The sequence below is a fragment of the Protomyctophum bolini genome (genome assembly GCF_963924005.1).
Source record: "Protomyctophum bolini genome assembly, chromosome: 24".
NCBI lineage: Eukaryota > Metazoa > Chordata > Actinopteri > Myctophiformes > Myctophidae > Protomyctophum > Protomyctophum bolini.
Window position 1 is genome coordinate 16,512,705 of NC_137885.1, and position 20,380 is coordinate 16,533,084.

Sequence of the window (20,380 nt, forward strand, 5' to 3'; positions counted from 1 at the left end):
TGCACGTACGTATGGGAGCTGAGCAGCGTGTTAAAAAAATACATTACTCCATAGAACGAGTGTCACTGACCAAGATATGACATGTTTTGCTACTCTGGCTTGTTTTTTATGTACCACATGACCTGGTAGCCTATGCTATAGTTTCAACGTACCATTTTTTTCATTGTATTGTTTTAATGTATTTTTTAGACCTATTGAAAGTCTGCTAAATGCCTCAACTGCAAACTGTCTAATGAACAGATCTACAGGCTAACGTGCACCGCAACAGAACAACTCGCCACTAAAACCTGCTAGGATCACCACAGCGTTCTGATGCCAATGTGGTGCTCGCGCATCTCATGAGCGAGGTCAAGCGCTGTTAGGGAGGAGCACACTGTGACGGACAGGGACGCTGGCCTGTCACAGCCTGTTCTAATGCAGCCAAGACCCGCCCTGCCCTGAAGATTATGGGGCCAACCAGCTAGTCAGCAAACCAACCAGCTAGCCAGCCAGCCAGCAAACCAACCAGCTAGTCAGCAAACCAACCAGCTAGCAAGCCAACCAGCCAGCCAATCAGCTAGCCAGCCAGCTAGTCAGCCAGCCAGCCAGCCAATCAGCTATTCAGCCAACCAACCAGCTAGTCAGCCAACCAGCTAGTCAGCCAACCAGCTAGTCAGCCAACCAGCTAGTCAGCCAGCCAGACAGCCAGACAGCCAGCCAACCATCCAGTCAGCCAACCAACCAGCTAGTCAGCCAGCCAGCCAGCCAGACAGCCAGCCAACCAACCAGCTAGTCAGCCAGCCAGCCAGCCAGCCAGCCAGCCAACCAACCAGCTAGTCAGCCAGCCAACCAGCCAAGAATCCATCCATCCATCGGGCGGGTGGAGGTGTGTTTCCCCCACCAGGGCATAATTGAATGTATTTATCTGATCTGCTCTCCATATGTCTGCCCTAACAGTCCATATGTCTGCCCTAACAGCTAATTTGGAAGCAAATCATCTGCTATGAATGCCTGATATTAAAAGTTAAGGCAGAGCTGCCGGCCCTCCAGAGATTAATCCGGACCACTGTGGATCCTTAAAAAAAAAATCCTATCGCTTAGAGCCAATTAATAATTTAAGACACACAGAGAGAGAGAGAAGGAGGGAGAGGGGGTGGTCTCTCATTCTTTCGATAACCAATTCAATTCACACAGCCATGTTACCCCGCCCTCCCAGCTGAATGCGATTAAAACGTGCACCGAGAGAGAAGGAGATAAGAGAGATGGAAGAGAGGAGAGAGAGAGAGAGAGGATGGATGGATTAACCCTATGCTGCAGGCCAACATTTGCGCCAAAATGGCCAATCTACAAGCTCACCGAGTGTGCATGCAAGTTTGTAGATCGGCCATTTCCGCCGAAGAAAAGAAAAGAGGGGACCAAAAATACAAATATAAATACAATCCTTGTCAACAAAGTGCGTGTGGTGTGACGACCTTCAAACTCTTCTGACTGGTTCAGAGTCAGAGATACAAAGGAGATACATGAGGTATGTATGAGCATTATAAATAAAATCCATTATTATTAACATTATTGAGGCCCATTCATCGCATTGGCTGTATTGGGCAGACATTTCTCCCCAGTGATTTTGAGCAGAGTGCAATAAAATCAGCATATATACACACAGATATTCCTAAAATCCTAGTCTGTAAGCCATGCATAATAACAATAACAAAAATATGTTTCATTTATATCTATCTATAAATGCACAATGTCTCTGTGCGTACGTAGCCTACTGTACGTACCTACTGTACGTGTGTGTGAGAATCATTTGCCCCACCGACAAATGTCTCGTTCGGGGCACGGGCTAAAAGGATTTGTATTATTCCTTTATATATACTGTAGTTCTTCACTGGGAGTCTAATGTTATAGCAAGGAGACACAAACACGTGTGCGCGTACCACACACACACACACACACACACACACACACACACACACACAGTGAAGAGGTCCATCTAACTGTTCACATTCGTGTCTCCGTTCATGCTTGGAGGGTTTAACACTCGACACTGCTGGCCCCAACGACTCCCTCACACTGGAGACACTTAACCTCTGCTGTCTGGAACACAAGAGCGTGTGTGTGTGTGTGTGTGTGTGTGTGCGAGCGCCCGCATTTCCATCTGACTGATCGTGAGTGAGAATGAAGGGACAAACGGTGCAAAGAGAAAAGGAGAAAAAGTGAATGTGAACTTGCACGCAGTGTGTGTGTGTGTGTGTGTGTGTGTGTGTGTCCATGCATGTGCATGTCATTACCAGAACTGTAATGACTGAGGAAGTTCATCCATCATTGCTTGTGAAGACGACAAGAGAGGATGTTTTGTGCATGTGTGTGTGTATGCCGTAGCACTTGCAGTGGCTCAGGTTTAGAGTTCAAATAACTTGCTTTAAAGTTAACAGTAGGAAATGGTCCTCATGCAAGTAAGTGTGTGTGGGTGTGTGGGTGTGTGCGTGTGCGCGTCTGCACTGTGCGTGTGCACGCGGATATACGCGCACAACGCCAAATGATAAATCGGCCCTCCACTATACACTTCCCGTAGCCAAAGGCTCCCCCCCCCCCCCTGTTTAATTGACCAATGGGAGCCGCGTAAGCCAGTGCGTCATGGAAATGCCACGCCAGTGGTCTGCGCTCGGGAAAAAAAACGAATGGTCTGTCTGCTTTATGGAAGCTTCCTATACCTCAGGGTCACTTTAAAGGTCATCACTGGACAGGGACCAGACGCATACGGAAGATGATTGACGCAAATGGACGTCTCCCGCCCGTCTCTCTCGTCCTGTGTCTCGCTGGATAATTGCCTTATGAGACCGACAATGATTCAGCGAGACCATGTCCCCTATGCTGGTGGTGGGGAGGGGGAGGGAGAGAGAGAGAGAGAGAGAGAGGGGAGATTCATTGGCAGTCGGCTTTAACTTTAAAACCCACTTAAACCTATGTACACGTATTTGTTATCCAGGCGGTCCTTCAAATAAGAATCACACTCGAGTGAAGTGAGGGCGCTCTTATCATTCTACACCATCACATTCCGGCCAATCACAATTGGCGTCCTCACTTTGTGGTCACTCCATTCCGTGGTACACACAGACACAGAACGCTGGCTATTAGGGCATTAACCAAACGTGATTTTTTTTATTATATTATTTTATCCCACGATTTTGTAACCCATTTTTCACCCCTGTGTCAATCATCTAATGTGATCCTGGGCTCTACACACCCTCCGCCAACCTGGGGAGAGCAACAGACTTAACTCATGCTTCCTTCATGCTTGAGTGTCCAAGTTGCTCCTTTACACCTGACAGGGGGGAGATTCCCTGGTTGGACGTAGCGCGTGGAAGGAACACGTTATTCCAACCAGTTCCTTTCCCCTCCATCAGGCGCCCCGGCTGGCCAGGGGGAGGCAGTTTAGAGACCACGATTACTGCATGTTTTTGTGAGGGTATCTACCCTAGGGGACACGGGGAGAACATGCAAACTCCACACAGAAAGGCCCTTTCGCCAACCCCACCTTCGGGTATGGGCACTGATGACGCGGAGGAGGAAACACGCCGCCAGCACCAAACGTGATTTTTGATAGTCGACTCGAATACCATCAAAATCGATTTATAGTCGATTAGTCGGTGGTAAAATATGATATTTATTCCATCCAATTAAGCATTGAAACATCGTGTTCTGAAACAGCCAGCGAGTGGCGCAAAACAGAGCCGGTGAATGCAGGCCGAGTGGAATAGTACTAAGAGAGTGGCGACACACCTAGGGGCGGGCTATAGTTCCAATTATTGGAACTATCCCATTGAGATAGAATGAGCACTTCCGCATTCCATTGTTACAGTGGGAGTCAACACGAGTGTCGCCACTCTCTTACTAGATTACGCTGAATGCCGCTCTGATTAGCCGAAATTAGCTCAGCTGTTTCAAGTCAAAGTTGCAAGTCCACAATGACTCACGGATGGACGCGTTGTGAGCTTGTAGATCTGCTATTTTTGATGCGCAAGACCGTTCTACGGAGCAGCATAGCATGTTACGTTGTTCACAATGTTTGGAGAGTGGAGACTGGAGCGGGGAGGAGGAGTAGGAATGAACCATGCGATGTTTTTCATACAACCCTAAATGTTCAACAAGTTACAACCACAGTTCCTTTGGTTTTTAGAAGGAGCTACAAGCTAGGAGGAGGTTATGATTACATACTAGGTTTGCTAGCTAGCAGGCTGCCAGGCTATGAAGATGATCAACTATCAATGCTGCTAGTGCCACCGCCAGTCCGCCGCCCACCGCACTTACACGAGTGAGGGTGACGGCAAAACCCACGTACAGTAGGCTTGTATATGATATGAAAACAATCAGCCAGGAATGGATTAGTACTGAAGTTGGCGAACTACCAACAAAACAACAGAGCTCACAGCTGCATGCCTGCATGTCTGCTGTAGAAAAATTTAATCATAATCATAAAAAATATTTAAAAAAATATTAGCGAATAATCGGATGTCAATTAACAGTGTCGACTAGTGTTTTGCTAGTCGACTATTCGATTATTATGTTAATGCCCTACTGGCTATACATCTCTGTGGTTTTCTGAGCACATTCCGTTCTCAGCCAATCAAATCATCTCTATGGGGTACACACATTGCTCAGTCAATCAAATCACCTCTATGGGGTACACACATTGCTCAGCCAATCAAATAATCGCTATAGGTTACACACAAACACACAAAGCCGGGCATAGGATGGGATAGCGCCCCTCAAAATGTAAAGTTGATCATCATTGTCCTATCTGGTCTATACTAGGTGCCTTGGTTTTGCTCTACCGCAAGATTATAGTTGCAAATTGTTCATTCGTTTTTTATTTCATTTTGACTTGACATGCATTCAATGTCAGTTTAATTTGACTTTTTAAAGTAGCTTTGCTAGTTTAGTTGAGACGTTGTTTATGCTGTTGAAAAGGCCATTTGATGTATTTCTGTCTGGAGGGGAAGAAGTGAAGCCTGGGGTGGAGTGAGAGACCAGCTCCCCCCCTGGCAGCGAGGGCCACTTGGACAATCCAACCCGACATGGTAAAGAAAACAAATTCATTTCTCCGCCGTCCCTCCAGGTTTCGGACTTTCGACGATAAGTCCTTGAGGCGAAGGTAATTAGAGGCGAGACGGCGTGGGGATCCAACGAGCTAAACGAGGAGGAGGAAGAGGATGACGGGGAGTTTTATCGATCCCCTGCGGAGAGGAGTGGAGTGCTCAGAGCCGAGTCGTGAGGCATAATCCATCAAGACCTGGAACGCATCTGTGTCGCTTTAGCTTTTAAGCACTTTATCCATTATTTTATACACTAGATATTGAAAAATAGCCGTTCTACAAGCTCAAGCTTACAGCTTACATATTTTTGTGTAAAATGTGTACAAATGTTTGAAATATATTATTATTTTACAGCGAGCGTTTTTTAACAGGAACAGATGTCCCTGGAACAAATTTTGAGATGGGGGTCGGCGGCCATATAATTTCTGTGGTCCTTGGCATGAAAAGGTTTGAGCACCACTGATATAGAAACATGTGTTTTTAAGAAAACTGTCAGGAGTTGTAAGACCTCAGGTCTAAAAGGTATAAGCGAGGCTGCGCTGCTGTTGATAGACCGGCAAACAAGAACATCACAGGCCTGTCGATATGAAGAAAAACCCACAAGAAAAAAAGGCTTACGCAATCCCCCGGCGGTACCGACCGCGCCACTGTTCACAGAGTTCAGTGGCGTGTGTGTGTGTGTGTGTGTGTGTGACTGTGTGTGTGTGTGTGTGTGTGTGTGTACGCATACTTGTTTTACTATACTGTGTAGAATCTGAGAAAAACATTGTGAGGACTATTTACCAGGTACTCACAGGAGAAAGGATTGTTTTAGGGAATAACACATATTTTAGAGTGACGCTTAAAGATGTAGTCAGTGCTGTGATTTTTCTTTTAATTACATTTTTCTGTTTTGTATGCGTCTATGGAGTTAACATTAGTCGAATAGACCCCCAGCCACAGGTGTGGTTATAATATTCAAATATGTATTTGGGGTTTCTTCCTGAAAGCCTTTGAGTCAAAAGGCCCAATCGAAATACAACAAGTTAGTGACATAAAATAATCCTGCCCATTATCATACTAAATCAATACTATATTAACAAACAGTTATGGGCAGGCTTAAGTTCAGATGGTTGCACTCCATCTTTAAATATAGGAAGGGTCACACATTAGTTTATAGGTTGTATGTTTAGGGTTAACGCTACAGTATGCATGATTATATTTGTGAGTCGTGCCCTGGAAGTAACATGCTGTGTTCAGCATTAGGCTTACACTAGGGTTTAAAATGGCAAATGAAAGTTCCATAAAATCGGCATCCTGTTGATGTCATCACAAATATAGTAATGCATACGTGTGTGTGTGCACACGCACGTGTATTTAAGTGGTTTTATGTAACCATGTCCTCAGGTGACGCGGTTGAGCGTGCTAGTGTGGCTTTCTGAGCCAATAGTCGGACATGCACGCGCGCACACACACACACACACACACACACACGAAAGGCCTTTGAAAGAACACAGTGATGGCTGCTTTTTTAGAGGAGAGAGACAGACAGACGAGCCAAATGAGTGAGCAAAGCTCTCATGATATCTCTCATCTCTCTCTCTCACTCAAAGGAATAGGGAATATAGGCATCGACCGTTGGTGGAAGAAGTTCACTTTCTCTTACTTACTGTACGTACGTAAGTACCAACACCACAAAGTAGAAATACCATATTCACAATTTGACTTCAGTAAAAGTATATGGCATCAAACCATACCACCAAAGTGAAAGTACTTATATTTCTGTCCCGAAATGGCTTCGAAATGAGTAATTCTCACACAAAGAATGTGTGAGAATTACTCTGTGTGATCAAATGCCATATAAATGACTGCACTTCATATGAGTAGACGTACTGGAGTAATGGAGTAAAAGTACAACATTTGCCTCTGAGATGTACTGGAGTAGAAGTACAAATTTCGAAATACTCAAGTAAAGTACAAACACCTCAAAACTTACTGTAAGTACAGTACTTAAGTAAATGTACTTAGTTACTTTCCCACCACCACCCCATATTTGACTGACGGCACACATCAACGGGCAATACAAATTAAAATATGAACCAATCCACACATTTCAGGAGAGCTGCCCAGCACGACAGGATGCAGGCTAGGAAGGAGAAAGGAGGAGGGGGGAGCGTTTAATTTGTTTTTTCCCCCCCGAAGGCTGCGGTCCGTGATAGCGGCCGGGGGTCTGTCTGCTTCCCCCGACAAGGTGGTTCAATCGTCTCCGTCGAGCGGAAAACTCGCCGTGTCCAAAAACGGTATCAAAAGCAGCAGATCCGCAAGCTCCAAACACGTCATTCCAAACACAAGAATGGTGTTCATTAACGCTCCAATCAACCGCTACACGGCGGTGACGAGGGTTTTTTCCCGGTGTCACGTCACATTTTTGGGAGGCTTAGGAGACGGACAGAGAGACAGAGACACTAACTTTATTAGTACCCATCATGGCCGACAAGCTGCCGAGATGTAATGGACAACTCGGTTTTTATCACTCTCTCCTCCTCTCTCTCTCACACACACACACACACACACACACACACACACACACAAAGGTTTGTACTACTATAGTTGTGAGAACATTTTAGGATGGCAATACAATCATTATAAATTATTCAAGGTAATCACAATTATTATCGTTTCCATGCTGAAAAATGTCCGTACATTTTACCAAATGTGTGCGAACAGGCCAGGCGCGGAGCCAGGACTTAGGCATAGCCCAATACGAGGTAGGTACTCGGGCCCCGGTGTGTGTGTGTGTGTGTGCGCGCGCGCTCTGTTCTCATTGAGCAAATGCTTATAGTGGCCGGGCAATACATTACTTACAGAGCCACAGTGCAGAGAATACAGAGGTATACCTGCTTATAGTGACAGCAACAACTTGAAAAGACAGGCTTCAGCTACAGACTGCAAAGTAGTTAACATCACATTGTGGTTGTATGGCAAGACGGTTGGTTCACATCCATGTCTGTCTAGACTCATGTGCTTGTGTATTAATATGATTACCTTAATGTACACCATTGTTTTCTCACTCAACAGTAAACAAACCAACATACTGTATAAGTGTATGGGGTATCTGCATATTTTGTAAAGTGCCAGTTTAAGCGCTTTTTAATACACAATTCTGGTTGCTTTTCGGGACCGGCAGTTCCAACGCTGTGGGTTTAAATTCGACAAAAAAGTGCCTTCAAAACGAGTCTGTAGAAACCAATAGGTCACTGACGTGACGGTTCCCTTCGTCCATATAAATATTATTTTAACAGTTGATGTTTATCGCCCGGGGCGAGTTGAGGACAGGTGGAGTTCATAATGTAAACCTTGCCAACGCTGGAGTTTCAAGTTGTGCCATCCAGACAGGCTGGTGGAAAGGCCGGGCGGAGACGGTGGATCAAAGATCAAAAGGCTCCACCCGCAGTGACTTTAAGCTGGAGGTGGGGATTAAGTACACAGCCTCACAGAGTCACCACGTCATGGCTTACAGTCACCATACTGAGACGTCCACACAGTACACATGTCAAACTAGTAGCATATGCCCTCATAGCAGCATGGGTTTATACTCCAACACCTCTCTGAGGGAGATGCAGCTATTGTTATGAAGGACGTGAAGGAGAGGAGGCACCGTGGAAGGACATGTGGCATTAGGACAGTAGAGGTGGAAGGGGACAGAGAAGGAAGGATTAGAGGAAGGAAGGAAGGAAGACATGATAGGAAGGAAGGAAGACATGATAGGAAGGAAGGAAATTAGGATTGATCTAATGAGGAATGGATAAATAGATAGGCTACTGGAATAAGGAATAAAAGCGCACATGGAGTATGAAAGACAGGAACAAAAAGACATAATAGGACCCTTACAGGTGCATTTGGTTCCATTTGTACTCTCTCAGAATTCTGAGGGTCCTTGAAAAGGTTTGAAGTTAAAGCCTCTGTAAAAGATGTCGTGTACAGTGTGTGAATCCATCCGTGTCGGCGACGTTTGACGAGTGACTGCAGCAAACCGCTAAATGCCAACGCGTCCCCCTGCCACACTGCTGCTATTGCTGATAGGACCAGAGCGCCACGCGCTGCGCTAATTGGCTTGCATCGCTGTTGGATTTCATCAACAGAGAGTAGAGCGAGAGAGAGAGAGATATAGGCAGATTTGCAAACAGCGGATCAGGACGACGGCTTTCATGTCCCCTAAACTGGTGGTGGGATGCTCTTCATGTTGTCACGAGTCACGACAGGGTATGACGCTGACATTGAGACAGACAGACATTGAGACAGACATTCAGACATTGAGACAGACATTCAGACAGACAGACATTGAGACAGACAGACATTGAGACAGACATTGAGACAGACATTGAGACATTGAGACAGACAGACAGACAGACAGACAGACATTGGGGTTATAGTTCATGTACCGTTGCTATTGCATGGGCAGAAACCTTCTTCTTTTTTAACTTGTTCTAACCTTTCGCATATTTTTGTAAATTAGCCCTACTACACTACAGTGTCACACAAAAGCAGCAAAAGCTAGCGTGGTGCGAAGCAATCCATTTTGAGCTTGTAGATATGCTACTTTTGAATTAGAATCCTGAAAGGTAACAATGTTGGACATGTGTGGTTTCCACCCGACAGAGATATCCTTTTGAATGGCAATGTGTCTAATCGGATTTAAAAGACAATTTTATAATAAGCTTCACAAACTCAAGCATGGCTGCACAGATAAAGTACCAGTGCACGTATAAAGTCCTTGTGATACGATTCTGGAGAAGACTTTCATTATATCTAGCCATTAGCAGAGCATTACACAGTGCACTCTGTATAGATATGTACGCTTTTAACTAATTGGGCGCCATAATCGCCATTTGGCGCCATCAATTGATTACGGTTCACAACTGTGTCCTGTACGCACTCATAACAAAAGAAAATACAAAGAAAAGCGGAAATGAAAATTCTGATGGCTTATGCCGTTTATGAGGACGCCGTTTTTAGAATCGGATTATTCTTTTTGGGTCCAAACAAGTTTGACTAAAGGTGTCCGCCATTTTAAATGAATGGACGGCGCTCTGAGCCACCCACCAGATGGCGCTGTTGGCGGTTAACACTTATTTTGCCCAGGACGTCCCCACTCGTCTTCATAATTTCACCCAGATCAGATTTCGGCATTTGAAAATAGTCGATCTACAAGCTCACAATGTGGTGCAATAGTATGCATTGTGTGTGTGTGTGTGTGTGTGTGTGTGTGTGTCGCGCAACCGTGCGTGTGTGGGTGCACGTGCGTGTAGGACAGAGATAATTGAATTTGTCTTGTCTTGTGTGTATATGTGCAATGCACCAGGAGATATTTCTCTCTCTCTCTCTCTCTATATATATATATATATATATATACACAGTATATATATACACACACATACAGTAAAAATATCAACGCCCTACTTTTTTCACCATTTCTGAAAAACGTGGAGTGTGGTTCTGTGTATTCTTTCATATTGAACCCATGAAAAGGATTAATAAGAGCTAAATAAACACTACATTGGAATGACTGGATCCATTGGAACACATTCTCCCATTTCCTGAAAAGCAGCGCCTCACAAGGTTTCCCCGCGACAGAGACCATATGTGTACTATAGGTGAAGGCTGATGCTCAAGGTTGGATAACAATCAGGCTGACCAGCGGGCTTGTGTCAGGGTTTCTCCGCCAGCTGGAATCAGTGGCAATCAGACGGCCAGACGTGAGGCGAATGGAGAAGCGCGGGAGGTGTACCGCGCTGGAGAAATACAAAACAAGTCGCGGCTATCGAGCCATCTCTTTCAACGCTGAGACATGAGGGCTGACAGCATATACAACTGACTGACTGCTTTGTTGTTCATTTGTTTTGTTAAAGCTGGGTTCACACCAACATTATTAGTAAAACTGAAACGAAATAACACAAACTAGAAATGAACAAAGCATTTCAGTTAGGAGTTAGCAGACATTTTCAACGTATCTTCATATAATTGGTCCTCACTAATGCTCATTATAATATGGTACCATTTCGGTCCACGGGTCCACTCACTTCTGTGTCTCAGAGGGCTGTGGAGGGTTCAGAAACCTGCCTACCAGTGACATCGTTGGCAGGCAGGTTTGGACATTTCAAACACAAGATTGCTTCTCTTTTTTTCCTTTAATAATGCAATAACAATTGCTTCCATTATAGCACGCCAACTCCCCATGACTGGAAATCCTGTCATTTCTATTAGCTTGGATTCCCCTTTGATGATGTCACTGGCACGGAGGTTTTTGAACTGTCCACAGCCTTCCTCTGAGACAGAGTGCGTAGACAGGTTTCTGAACTGTCCACAGCCTTCCTCTGAGACAGTGTGTAGACATGTTTCTGAACTGTCCACAGCCTTCCTCTGAGACACAGTGAGTAGACATGTTTCTGAACTGTCTACGGCCCTCCTCTGAGACACAGAGTGAGTAGACATGTTTCTGAACTGTCCACGGCCCTCCTCTGAGACACAGAGTGAGTAGACAGGTTTCTTAACTGTCCACAGCCTTCCTCTGAGACACAGAGTGCATAGACAGGTTTCTGAACTGTCCACAGCCTTCCTATGAGACAGAGTGCGTAGACAGGTTTCTGAACTGTCCACGGCCCTCCTCTGAGACACAGAGTGAGTAGACATGAGTTATATTATCATGAGCAGTAGGGGCCATTGATATTATGAAGATTGGTTGAACATGGCTGAAGTTGTCCTTTAATGAGCTGGGTCTATGCCTTCCCACTCGGGCAGTGGTGCTGTAATCATGCAGATCATGTCTGGTATTCACCGGGGCGCTCCCAGATCCCATCTTTGAACCCCTCTGCTACGGGATAATCTGAGCAGATAATCCCTTCTGATCAGCCTCAAATGGGAACCGCTCCGACTGTCAGGAGGGGGAGTCTCTGACCCAAAATCTCTCTGATTACCCTGCAGTAGCGTTAGCCCGGCTTAATACATTTTGGGCGGGAACCCCTTTTGGTGTTTTAAACATTGTTATAATTTAGCTATTGAAAAATAGCAGATCTACAAGCTCATAGCGTGAGTGGCGCGCTTGTAGGTCTGCTATTTTTGAAAAATCATGAAAATGTGGCGCAGGGGTCACTGGAACAACATTTTCAAATGGGGGGTCGGCGGCCAATTACAGATCATTTTTGTGGTCCTTGACATGAAATATTGGGAACCACTGATATAGAATCATAGGTATTTCAGAAAACTGTCAGGATTTAAGAAGACATTTTTTTTTATTTCGATGTCAGGCCAAAACGGGTTAAACAAACACTACGCCAGCATAAATCAACATGTTCTCAAACAAGACACGAGGGGATATCGACTCCGCTTGTAACTTTAATGAGTCTACTACACCCGTGGTTCTCAAGTTAGGGTCTGGGGGTCCCCAGGGGTCCCCAGGGGTCCCCAGTAAAAGGAAATCACTAAATATAGCATCACAATGACCACTATAACACTAAATAGCCAATCTGCAAGCTCACGTTGTGAGTCAAAATCTTGTATCGAGTGTGTGTGTCTACACCATACATTTTGTCTGTTCTCTCTCTCTAAGAACCAAAGTGCAGTGCTGTAATGTTTTTGGACTCACTGACTTACTTCCCAAAGGTCAAATGATCCAATTAGCGTTCGAGAACCATTATATAACACATACAATTAGTGTAATATCACATAAATGCCGATAACCCATTTGGGCTGACCAATTGAAAGACTTATAACCCTTTTGTCGGTTAAACTATTTGCGTAGTTACTGCACTTTGACTTTTGACCAAGCCTTACAGTAGTATCTCAAACGGTGGCGATGCTAAAATGCACGTTTACACCCAGTGAACACGGGGCTCGATTCTAAACATTAATTTGTTCAGAGCTACCGTGTGCTTTCGTCGCAGAGGCAAATGGGAGGTCATTACGCGCATCATTTGCTCTTTTCCTTAATTCCGCCGTTGGAAGTGAAATACCGTAGCATTTGGAGAGCTGCAATTAGATTGAGCCGCGCAATACTTGCGGTTAATTAAGTCATATTTCAAGTTCAATAATGATCGTGTGGGCCAGACACAGACCAGAGAGGAGGCCGGAGCTTCGACAATTAACAGGCAGGGGAGTCTACTAACCGTGTTCAGACCTTGTCAAGTTATACAGGCTTAATGCTCGGCGGAAAGGCACGTTTTGAGGCGTTAACTTGGAATGTCCCTCCTGTTAAAATGATCATGTTGTCTTATTAAATCTGTGTGTGACAGAGAGAGAGTCTACCATACAGATGAACTAGTTGTTTTTTTATTAGCATACTCTACCATACAGATATATTAGTTATGTTGTGTTAGCATACTCTGCCATACGCACTCATTGGATCAAATACGTAATACGATCAATACGTCTGAGGTTGTGCGGGTGTGTGCGCGCGCACGTGCGTCCACGTCTACTGCATGTGTGTGAGCGAGTGCAAAGCGTCTGTGTTGACGTTCGGTGTCAAAGGCAGCGCTGATAGACGCGCGGCGAGCTGCGGGCGACGACATTATGAATGCAATTAGGAGGTGTCTGCATCGATCTGCATCACGGCGCGTTGGCACGCCGCCGCCCGGTGATCCGCGCGAAAAACAACACCCAGCAAACCCCAACATGAGACCATGAGCGAGAGATACAGAGAGAGAGAGAGGAGGAAAATAAATGAGGCCAATGGAAGTGTGAAAGCTGGAGAGATAGACGGAGGAGTCAACAACTCTGCGGAACGCTGAAATAAATATGAAGACTCCCCCTCGGGGGTCTAGCGGAGCCGCATCCAAACAGACCACGGCTGTTTACGCCACATCTAAAGCGCTTGTTCTTAATTCAGCTTGATGGACATGATAGTCAAGTGATGTAGTTGGAGATGAACACGAGATGATGTGCACTCTTTCAACATTAAACGCAAAATTGTTGTTGCTTTTTGTTGTTCAACCCGCCTGCCGAAACTCAGATGATGTAGGCTGATAGAACTTTATTGATCCTGGAGGGGAAGTTGCATTTTCCTCACACTTATCAGGCCGCAACCCTCACCCCCCCCCCCCCCCCCCCCATATATGAATATTTCAACTGGGACCCCTCACCCAGACAAGCACTTGGAGTGTAAGAGTTGAAGCATTATGTTGCGTTTGACTAGCTTCCATTGTTTATTGTGAAAATAGTCCAGCTTTTAAATTGGTTATTCTAAAAAAAGAAAATCACACTTCTTACATAGTGCCTTACATTGTCATTTACTGCACAAAAACATTAAAATCCATATAATTGACTGGCAACATTTGACATTATAACTACCCTAAACAAACATTAAAGACCATGGACTTGGCGACCGGTTATTTTTAATTACCGTAGGCTCGGGTAAAAAAATCCATAGACTTGGCTGCCACATGCTGTAATTTGGGAAAGCCATGCATTGGAGGGGCTAGTGCCCCTCAAAAAATATCACTTAACGTACCAAACCCTGATGGAAAATATTGTTTTACCTTTTACTTTGTGTTTTCGTTTTTTTTTTCTTCTTTCTTTTCCCCCCCTTTACGATGTTCATTAGTACTCAATATTAGTCTTTGTTTGTTCTATGTGTCTTGTTCTGACCTTGATATTGACAGCAAAGAAAGAAATGTGCAGATATTGTGAATATACTGTTTTTGGTTCGTTTACTATTGAGTGAGAAAACAATGTTGCACATTAAGCACATCATGTGGGAACCACAGTTGGAGAAGCACTGCTCCATTGAATGAGGTCCGTCAGCTTGTAGATCTACTCTTTTCGTCCGACGAGCAACTACAGTGTAAACCAAGCCCTAACTGCGCACAGCCAAGTACCTGTCCGGCCCAAGTTCATCAATCACCCTGTCACATCTAATACCTGTCCCCTAGCGTCCTTGTCCCCTTGTCCCTTGGGTGTTCCTGTCCTTCTCATCCGTGGGGTATGTGTTGTGTGTGACTATGTGTCTCTGCGTGTGAGCCACCATCTCTCCATTATCGCCCTTGACACTTACGGCCGATTGGATTCTTATCAGCCCCATCTTGGCGCCCCCCCCCCCTCGCTCGGCGCTATCTCGCACCCTCCCCCGGGGGGCCTAATTGAATCTGGAGTGTTGGGAGACTGCCATGACACGCTGGCCGCGGCGTGTCACCGTGTCACGCCGAGATAAGGACTCCTTCCCGACGAACGACCGCAATCAAGTAGCCATGCTGATAAAATTGTACTGTATACCTGGGATCGGATTGAGCTGTAATGTGTAACCCCCCCCCCCCCCCCCCCCCCCTCAAGCCACCAACCAACCCCCTTGAACCACGTTCAGCGGGGTGGGGCTGTGCAGTCATGCCGGCCGGCGTAGCCGAGTGGGTAGAGTACGTATAGGTTGTTTTGGGGGATATGGAAAGGTCGCCGGTTCGAAGCTACTGTCCCTTACATTCATCTGAGTTCCCGTCCCAGATGTTTTCATTTCTTAAATTCAGTTTAAATTGGCTATTTATTTGAAATAAACCTTTCAAATAAATACAATCAAAAATCAAAGAAATATAGGCACATATAGGCTCTGGCCTGACAGCGCGTCGCGTGTTCGAGTCCCGTTCATGACGACCTCTGCTGCGTGTCTCTCTCTCCCTCTTTCCTGTCCCTCTTCACTGTGACTATCAATAAAGGCACAAAAGCCAAAAAGAATAAAAAAAAACAATCTTTAAAAATCAAAGAAAGAGTGACAATAAGATTGGAAGATATTTTGGATTATCAACTTCTAATCGATGAAAGCAACTGTTGAATATGTCTTGAGTAATTCAGTGTTAACTATATTGACTAAGACTTAGACTAAAGACTAATGGTCTCTTTTTTATTTTTCCTTTTATTTCTTCTTGCTATTTTATTTTAATTGTTTTTCCTTGTGATGTGAAATGCAAGGAACTGTTTCTGTTTTATTGGCATATTTGAAATAAACATGACAAAAAAAACAAGAAGAAAAAGGACTAAGACTAAATTAAAAGTGTTATTCAAAAGACTAAGACTAAATCAAAATAAAGTGTAAAAACGTCTCCATCATGGTAAATGTGTTTATCTATTCTAGTGGACTGTAGAATGTGTAACAACAGGAGGCACAGCATCACATGTGCAGGAACAGACTAGATGCTTGAAGTCGCCAGCTAACCAGAACCAGAGTCTCTCTTACAGTCGTGCCGACCCAGCCTGAGGGCCAAAAGATTTATTTTCACGCTAAAAATATCTTCTCTTGCGATCAACTGGAAAGCAAAATCCCCACAAATTCAGACAAGACAAAACCTATTTTATGCCCGAGGTGAAAGCCCATGTGTTTGATATTTAACCGATAGTAAATTGTTACTCTCTCTCTCTCTCTCTCTCTCTCTCTCTCTCTTACTTGTTAAATGAATGGCACAAGTGCTGTGGCTTTGTCATGTGATGGTCGTTAGTTCAAACCGCATCCTCCTTGGAAAAAAAACACGCTGCCGGTCATATGAAGCTATTTCAGCTCACTCTAGGGTTTGAGTGGTTAACCGTTGCACACCCATGCCGCTGCATCAGCACCGCCACTAGGCATCCAACACGCGAGGGGGGTGTGGGAGGGACAACATAATAATAATAACAGTTTTCTTTGTGTCTCCACCGCTTAATAATCTTAATGATCTACTCAGCCGCGGTGGCCCTTCTTCCCCCGACCGGTCTATAGCAGTATAGCAAGTGTTATTTAGCACCGACATTAGGACGACTCAAAGTTATCAATCTGGATGAGGGGGGGGGGGGGGGGGGGCAGCACAAACATATCATGCACAGCAGGGCAACCAAATGGTCTGTGCTGCATTGTTTGAAGGAAGCCAGACAGAAAAAAAAAAAAGCTTTACTCGTATGTACCTGTGCATTCATTCATTCATTCATAAATGTTTTGATAGTACAGTGGACTATTGACAGGAAAGAGTCCGAGAGTGACACGCAGAATACTGTAGGTCTGTCGGGCTAAGGAATGAAACCCAGGAAATCACTCCCCTGAAAGCAGGCGTTCTCGACCCGTGAGGAAAAATAAATAAAAATAAACCCTGCCTTAAGCGATTCAGACTGTTTTTGGGTTGGCCTATCCTTCTGCAAGTTCCCTGTTTACCACTCACAAAGAATTCACGCGTAATCTAAGCCGCTCTCCGTGGTTTTGACCAGATGGATGTACTAAGCTCTTCATCTCTGACTTCTGACCTGCCTCTCGTTCAAAATATGAACGCGAGGGATTATTCAGCGATTTCATCGTACCGATAGCGAGGTAAGCAAGCAAAGACAAGGTAAGAAGGAGAAACCCTCTTACCTTAAAAGGGCAAAGCCCTTCCTCTTCTTCTTGTCGGGGTCGTCTTTGCTCTTCTTCTCCTTCTTGGCCTTCTTCTTCGTCTTGCTCTTCTTGCTCTTGCCGTCGTCCGTCGTGTCGTCCAGCTCCTGGCGGGAGGAGCCACTGGCGGGCGTGTCCCGGCCCGAGCTCTGCTCCGATAGGTCGTCGTCTGTCGGAGGGGGAGGAGCAGAGAGGGTGAGGGGTCAGTGATGGTGGTCTACAACGGGATTCATCCAGATATCATTATTAGCAATATGACCCGCCCCCAATATCTGGATTTCCATTGTACTCCCAATATACAGTATCACCATGTTATATGAAGTTGAGTTTAGTTGATTGACAGACATGGATGGTGAAATTAATCAATGACTCAATGAATGAATGTGGTATTTCCTCAAGAAGGCATTTAGAACTGCACAGTCCCCTATACACAAATGACTGTGTCAGCTCACAGCCCAATCAGTGTGTAGTCAAGTTCTCTGACGACACTGTTATCCTTAGTTTACTCACAAGTGAAGGTAACACCAGTAGCCATACAACTGGAGTGGACAGGTTTGTAACCTGGTGTGATGAACATCACTTACAAGTTAATGTAAGGAGAACTGAGGAGATTGTAGTGGATCCCAGGTCTATTGGTGACCACACCACGATCACCATACATGGTCATGACATCAAACAGGTCACCTCCTGTAAATATCTAGGAGTGCACATGGATTGTGATATAAGCTGGCACTCCCATGTGACAAGTATGTGTGCAAAAGTAGTTGGTTTGGAAACCTAACTGTAAAATACAAGATGATGGTATGTCTACACCTCCGATCCCCCCCAGGTCATCTTTGAGCAGGCACCATTGGACAGGTTAAGAAAATTGTGTCTGACCCCTCCCATGTACTATACCCTGAGTATCTAATGCCATCAGGTAGGAGGTACGAGGTCCATGCGTGCAAATATAATAGGTACAAGCATTCTTTTGTCCCTCTGTCAATCACACTCCTTAACAGAGTCCTTGCAGAGGGCAGACAGGGTAGGGGTCGAAGGTTATGAGGTGATGTTCTTCCTCTTTTTCACTAGGTATGTTGGTGTGTGGTATTTAAATGTTGTACGGGTCACTGTGTGCCTTTGTTGTCTTGTATTGTGTATTGTATTGTATTGTGTCTGTATGCTGCAGGGCAGGTCCTTGGGGTCCAAGACATTTATCCCGTGGGAGACAAAATAAAGAAACCTTGAACCTTGAGTCACAAAACTGGGGTCCTGTTGCATTAGGGAGTGCCCCAACAATGCCTGAACTAAAGTTGGAAACTGGGTCCTAAAGAATGACTAGAGGTTGCCCAAAATAGGCCTGCACAAATAATGCAAATTAAATGAACCTACGTATGGGGAATTTTCTACACAGCAAATATGTGCTATATTGGATTAATCCAATGGTTCTAGTCGACATTTCTAAGAAATTCACTATTCCTTTCTTTAATTATGCATGCTATATGACAGCGCGTCGTCCTCCTTCTCACCGTCGTCCGCCTCGGACACCCCTCCCTCGTAGGAGCGGTCGATGGCGGCCCGGAAGCTCTGGTTGCAGCCGCGGCCGCGCACCATGTGGTGCGCCCGCGGCCGGTGGAACGGCACCTCCTCCTCGGACCGCTGCAGCGCCACCTCCGACACGGCCGTCTGGAGGCTCTCCAGGGAGCTGGACTTCCTCAGGCCCAGCGTGGGGCCCAGCGTGGGGCCGGCCGCCGGGGACTGATCTGGGAGACGGGGAGAGACGGCAGAGAGAGTTGGGAGAGGTGGATGTGGATGTGGAGTCGGACCCGTTCTGACCTGAGATCAGATTTAAAAAAATGTCTGTTTGAAAATGACAGCTTTCTGAAAAAGCTATGTTTCTATGTCAGTCATTCTTAGATTTTTCAAAAAAATAGCAGACCTACGTACAAGCTCGTAGCATGCGCTATGAGCTTGTAGATCTGCTATTTTTCAATAGCTAAACCATAGCATAATGCGAACACCAAAACAGGTTCCCGCCCAAAATGGGTTAAAAGCAGGGATAGGCCACCTTAGGCTCAGAGTAGCCCTGCGTTCTGGCTATAGCAAGGGTACAATATGATGGTTTCTCCTGTTCTGTGAAGTAAAGCAAAAAGAAAAAAGAAACTCTCCCGCTTTGGTGAAAGCTGCAGCACTTGAGATGTTACGTCTTTCTCTTTCCCTTTCTTTGACGGAGAGAGTTTTGAAAAAGCCGTTAACTAGAACCAAAGTGAAACCGTTGAGATTTCAAGGACGCTATATGGAGTTGAAGGATTTAGGGAGGAGTGTGTCGCATTCCTTTAAGTCTTTAAATTGACTTTCCGAGAGGATTTGTGGGGGAATGAGGAGGTATGAATGGCTGTAGGGGAGAGGAGGAGGAGGGGGTGGGGAGGCTTCAGGAATAAAACGCTCAATTTGAGAGGCAAGGATTTGTGTCACAAATGTAATTACGGCTGTCCGGCTCGCAAGCTCCCCCCGATGGAATTAAGCTCCTTTGCCAAAACGAGCCGCCGCAACCAAAAAGCATGAGAGGAGTTCCGCACATGCGGTGTGTGCGTGTGCGTGTGTGTGTGTGTGTGTGTGTGTGTGTGTGTGCGCACACGCTCGCGCGTAAAAAGCAAGTGTAAGGTCTGATTGGTGCAGAGTTGCATGCCAGAGTTGCACATCAAAAACTAGTAGATCTGCTAGCTCACAACGTGCCATGTAGCAATGTGTTGTGAGCTTGTACATCTGCGTTTTTCCTATGTGCGACGCCGAGTGTGGCAAAGCACAAATCAGCCATGATATGCGTGGTGTGTGAGCGCACGTGTGCGTGCCTGTGTGCGTGTGTGCGAGAGTGAGATCTCTGTCCATGCGTGTCAATTGGTTGAAGGCTGGAGGTAAATGAATAATGAGGCTTTAATGGTCAGGATGAGTGCCCCCCCCCCTGTTTGGACCAGCGGAG

At 45.5% G+C, this 20,380-nt stretch overlaps 1 protein-coding gene across 1 annotated transcript in view; it reads right to left on the reverse strand.

The window, feature by feature from the left end:
- Window positions 1–20,380, reverse strand: part of LOC308311672 (partitioning defective 3 homolog B-like) — a 201,851-nt gene that overhangs the window by 69,752 nt on the left and 111,719 nt on the right. Inside the window, exons 19-20 of the mRNA XM_080758462.1 lie at window positions 18,930–19,163; window positions 17,404–17,590 (exon numbers count right to left, since the gene is read on the reverse strand). Coding sequence (XP_080614588.1) covers window positions 17,404–17,590; window positions 18,930–19,163 — 421 coding nt within the window. The remainder of the gene's footprint in view (window positions 1–17,403; window positions 17,591–18,929; window positions 19,164–20,380) is intronic.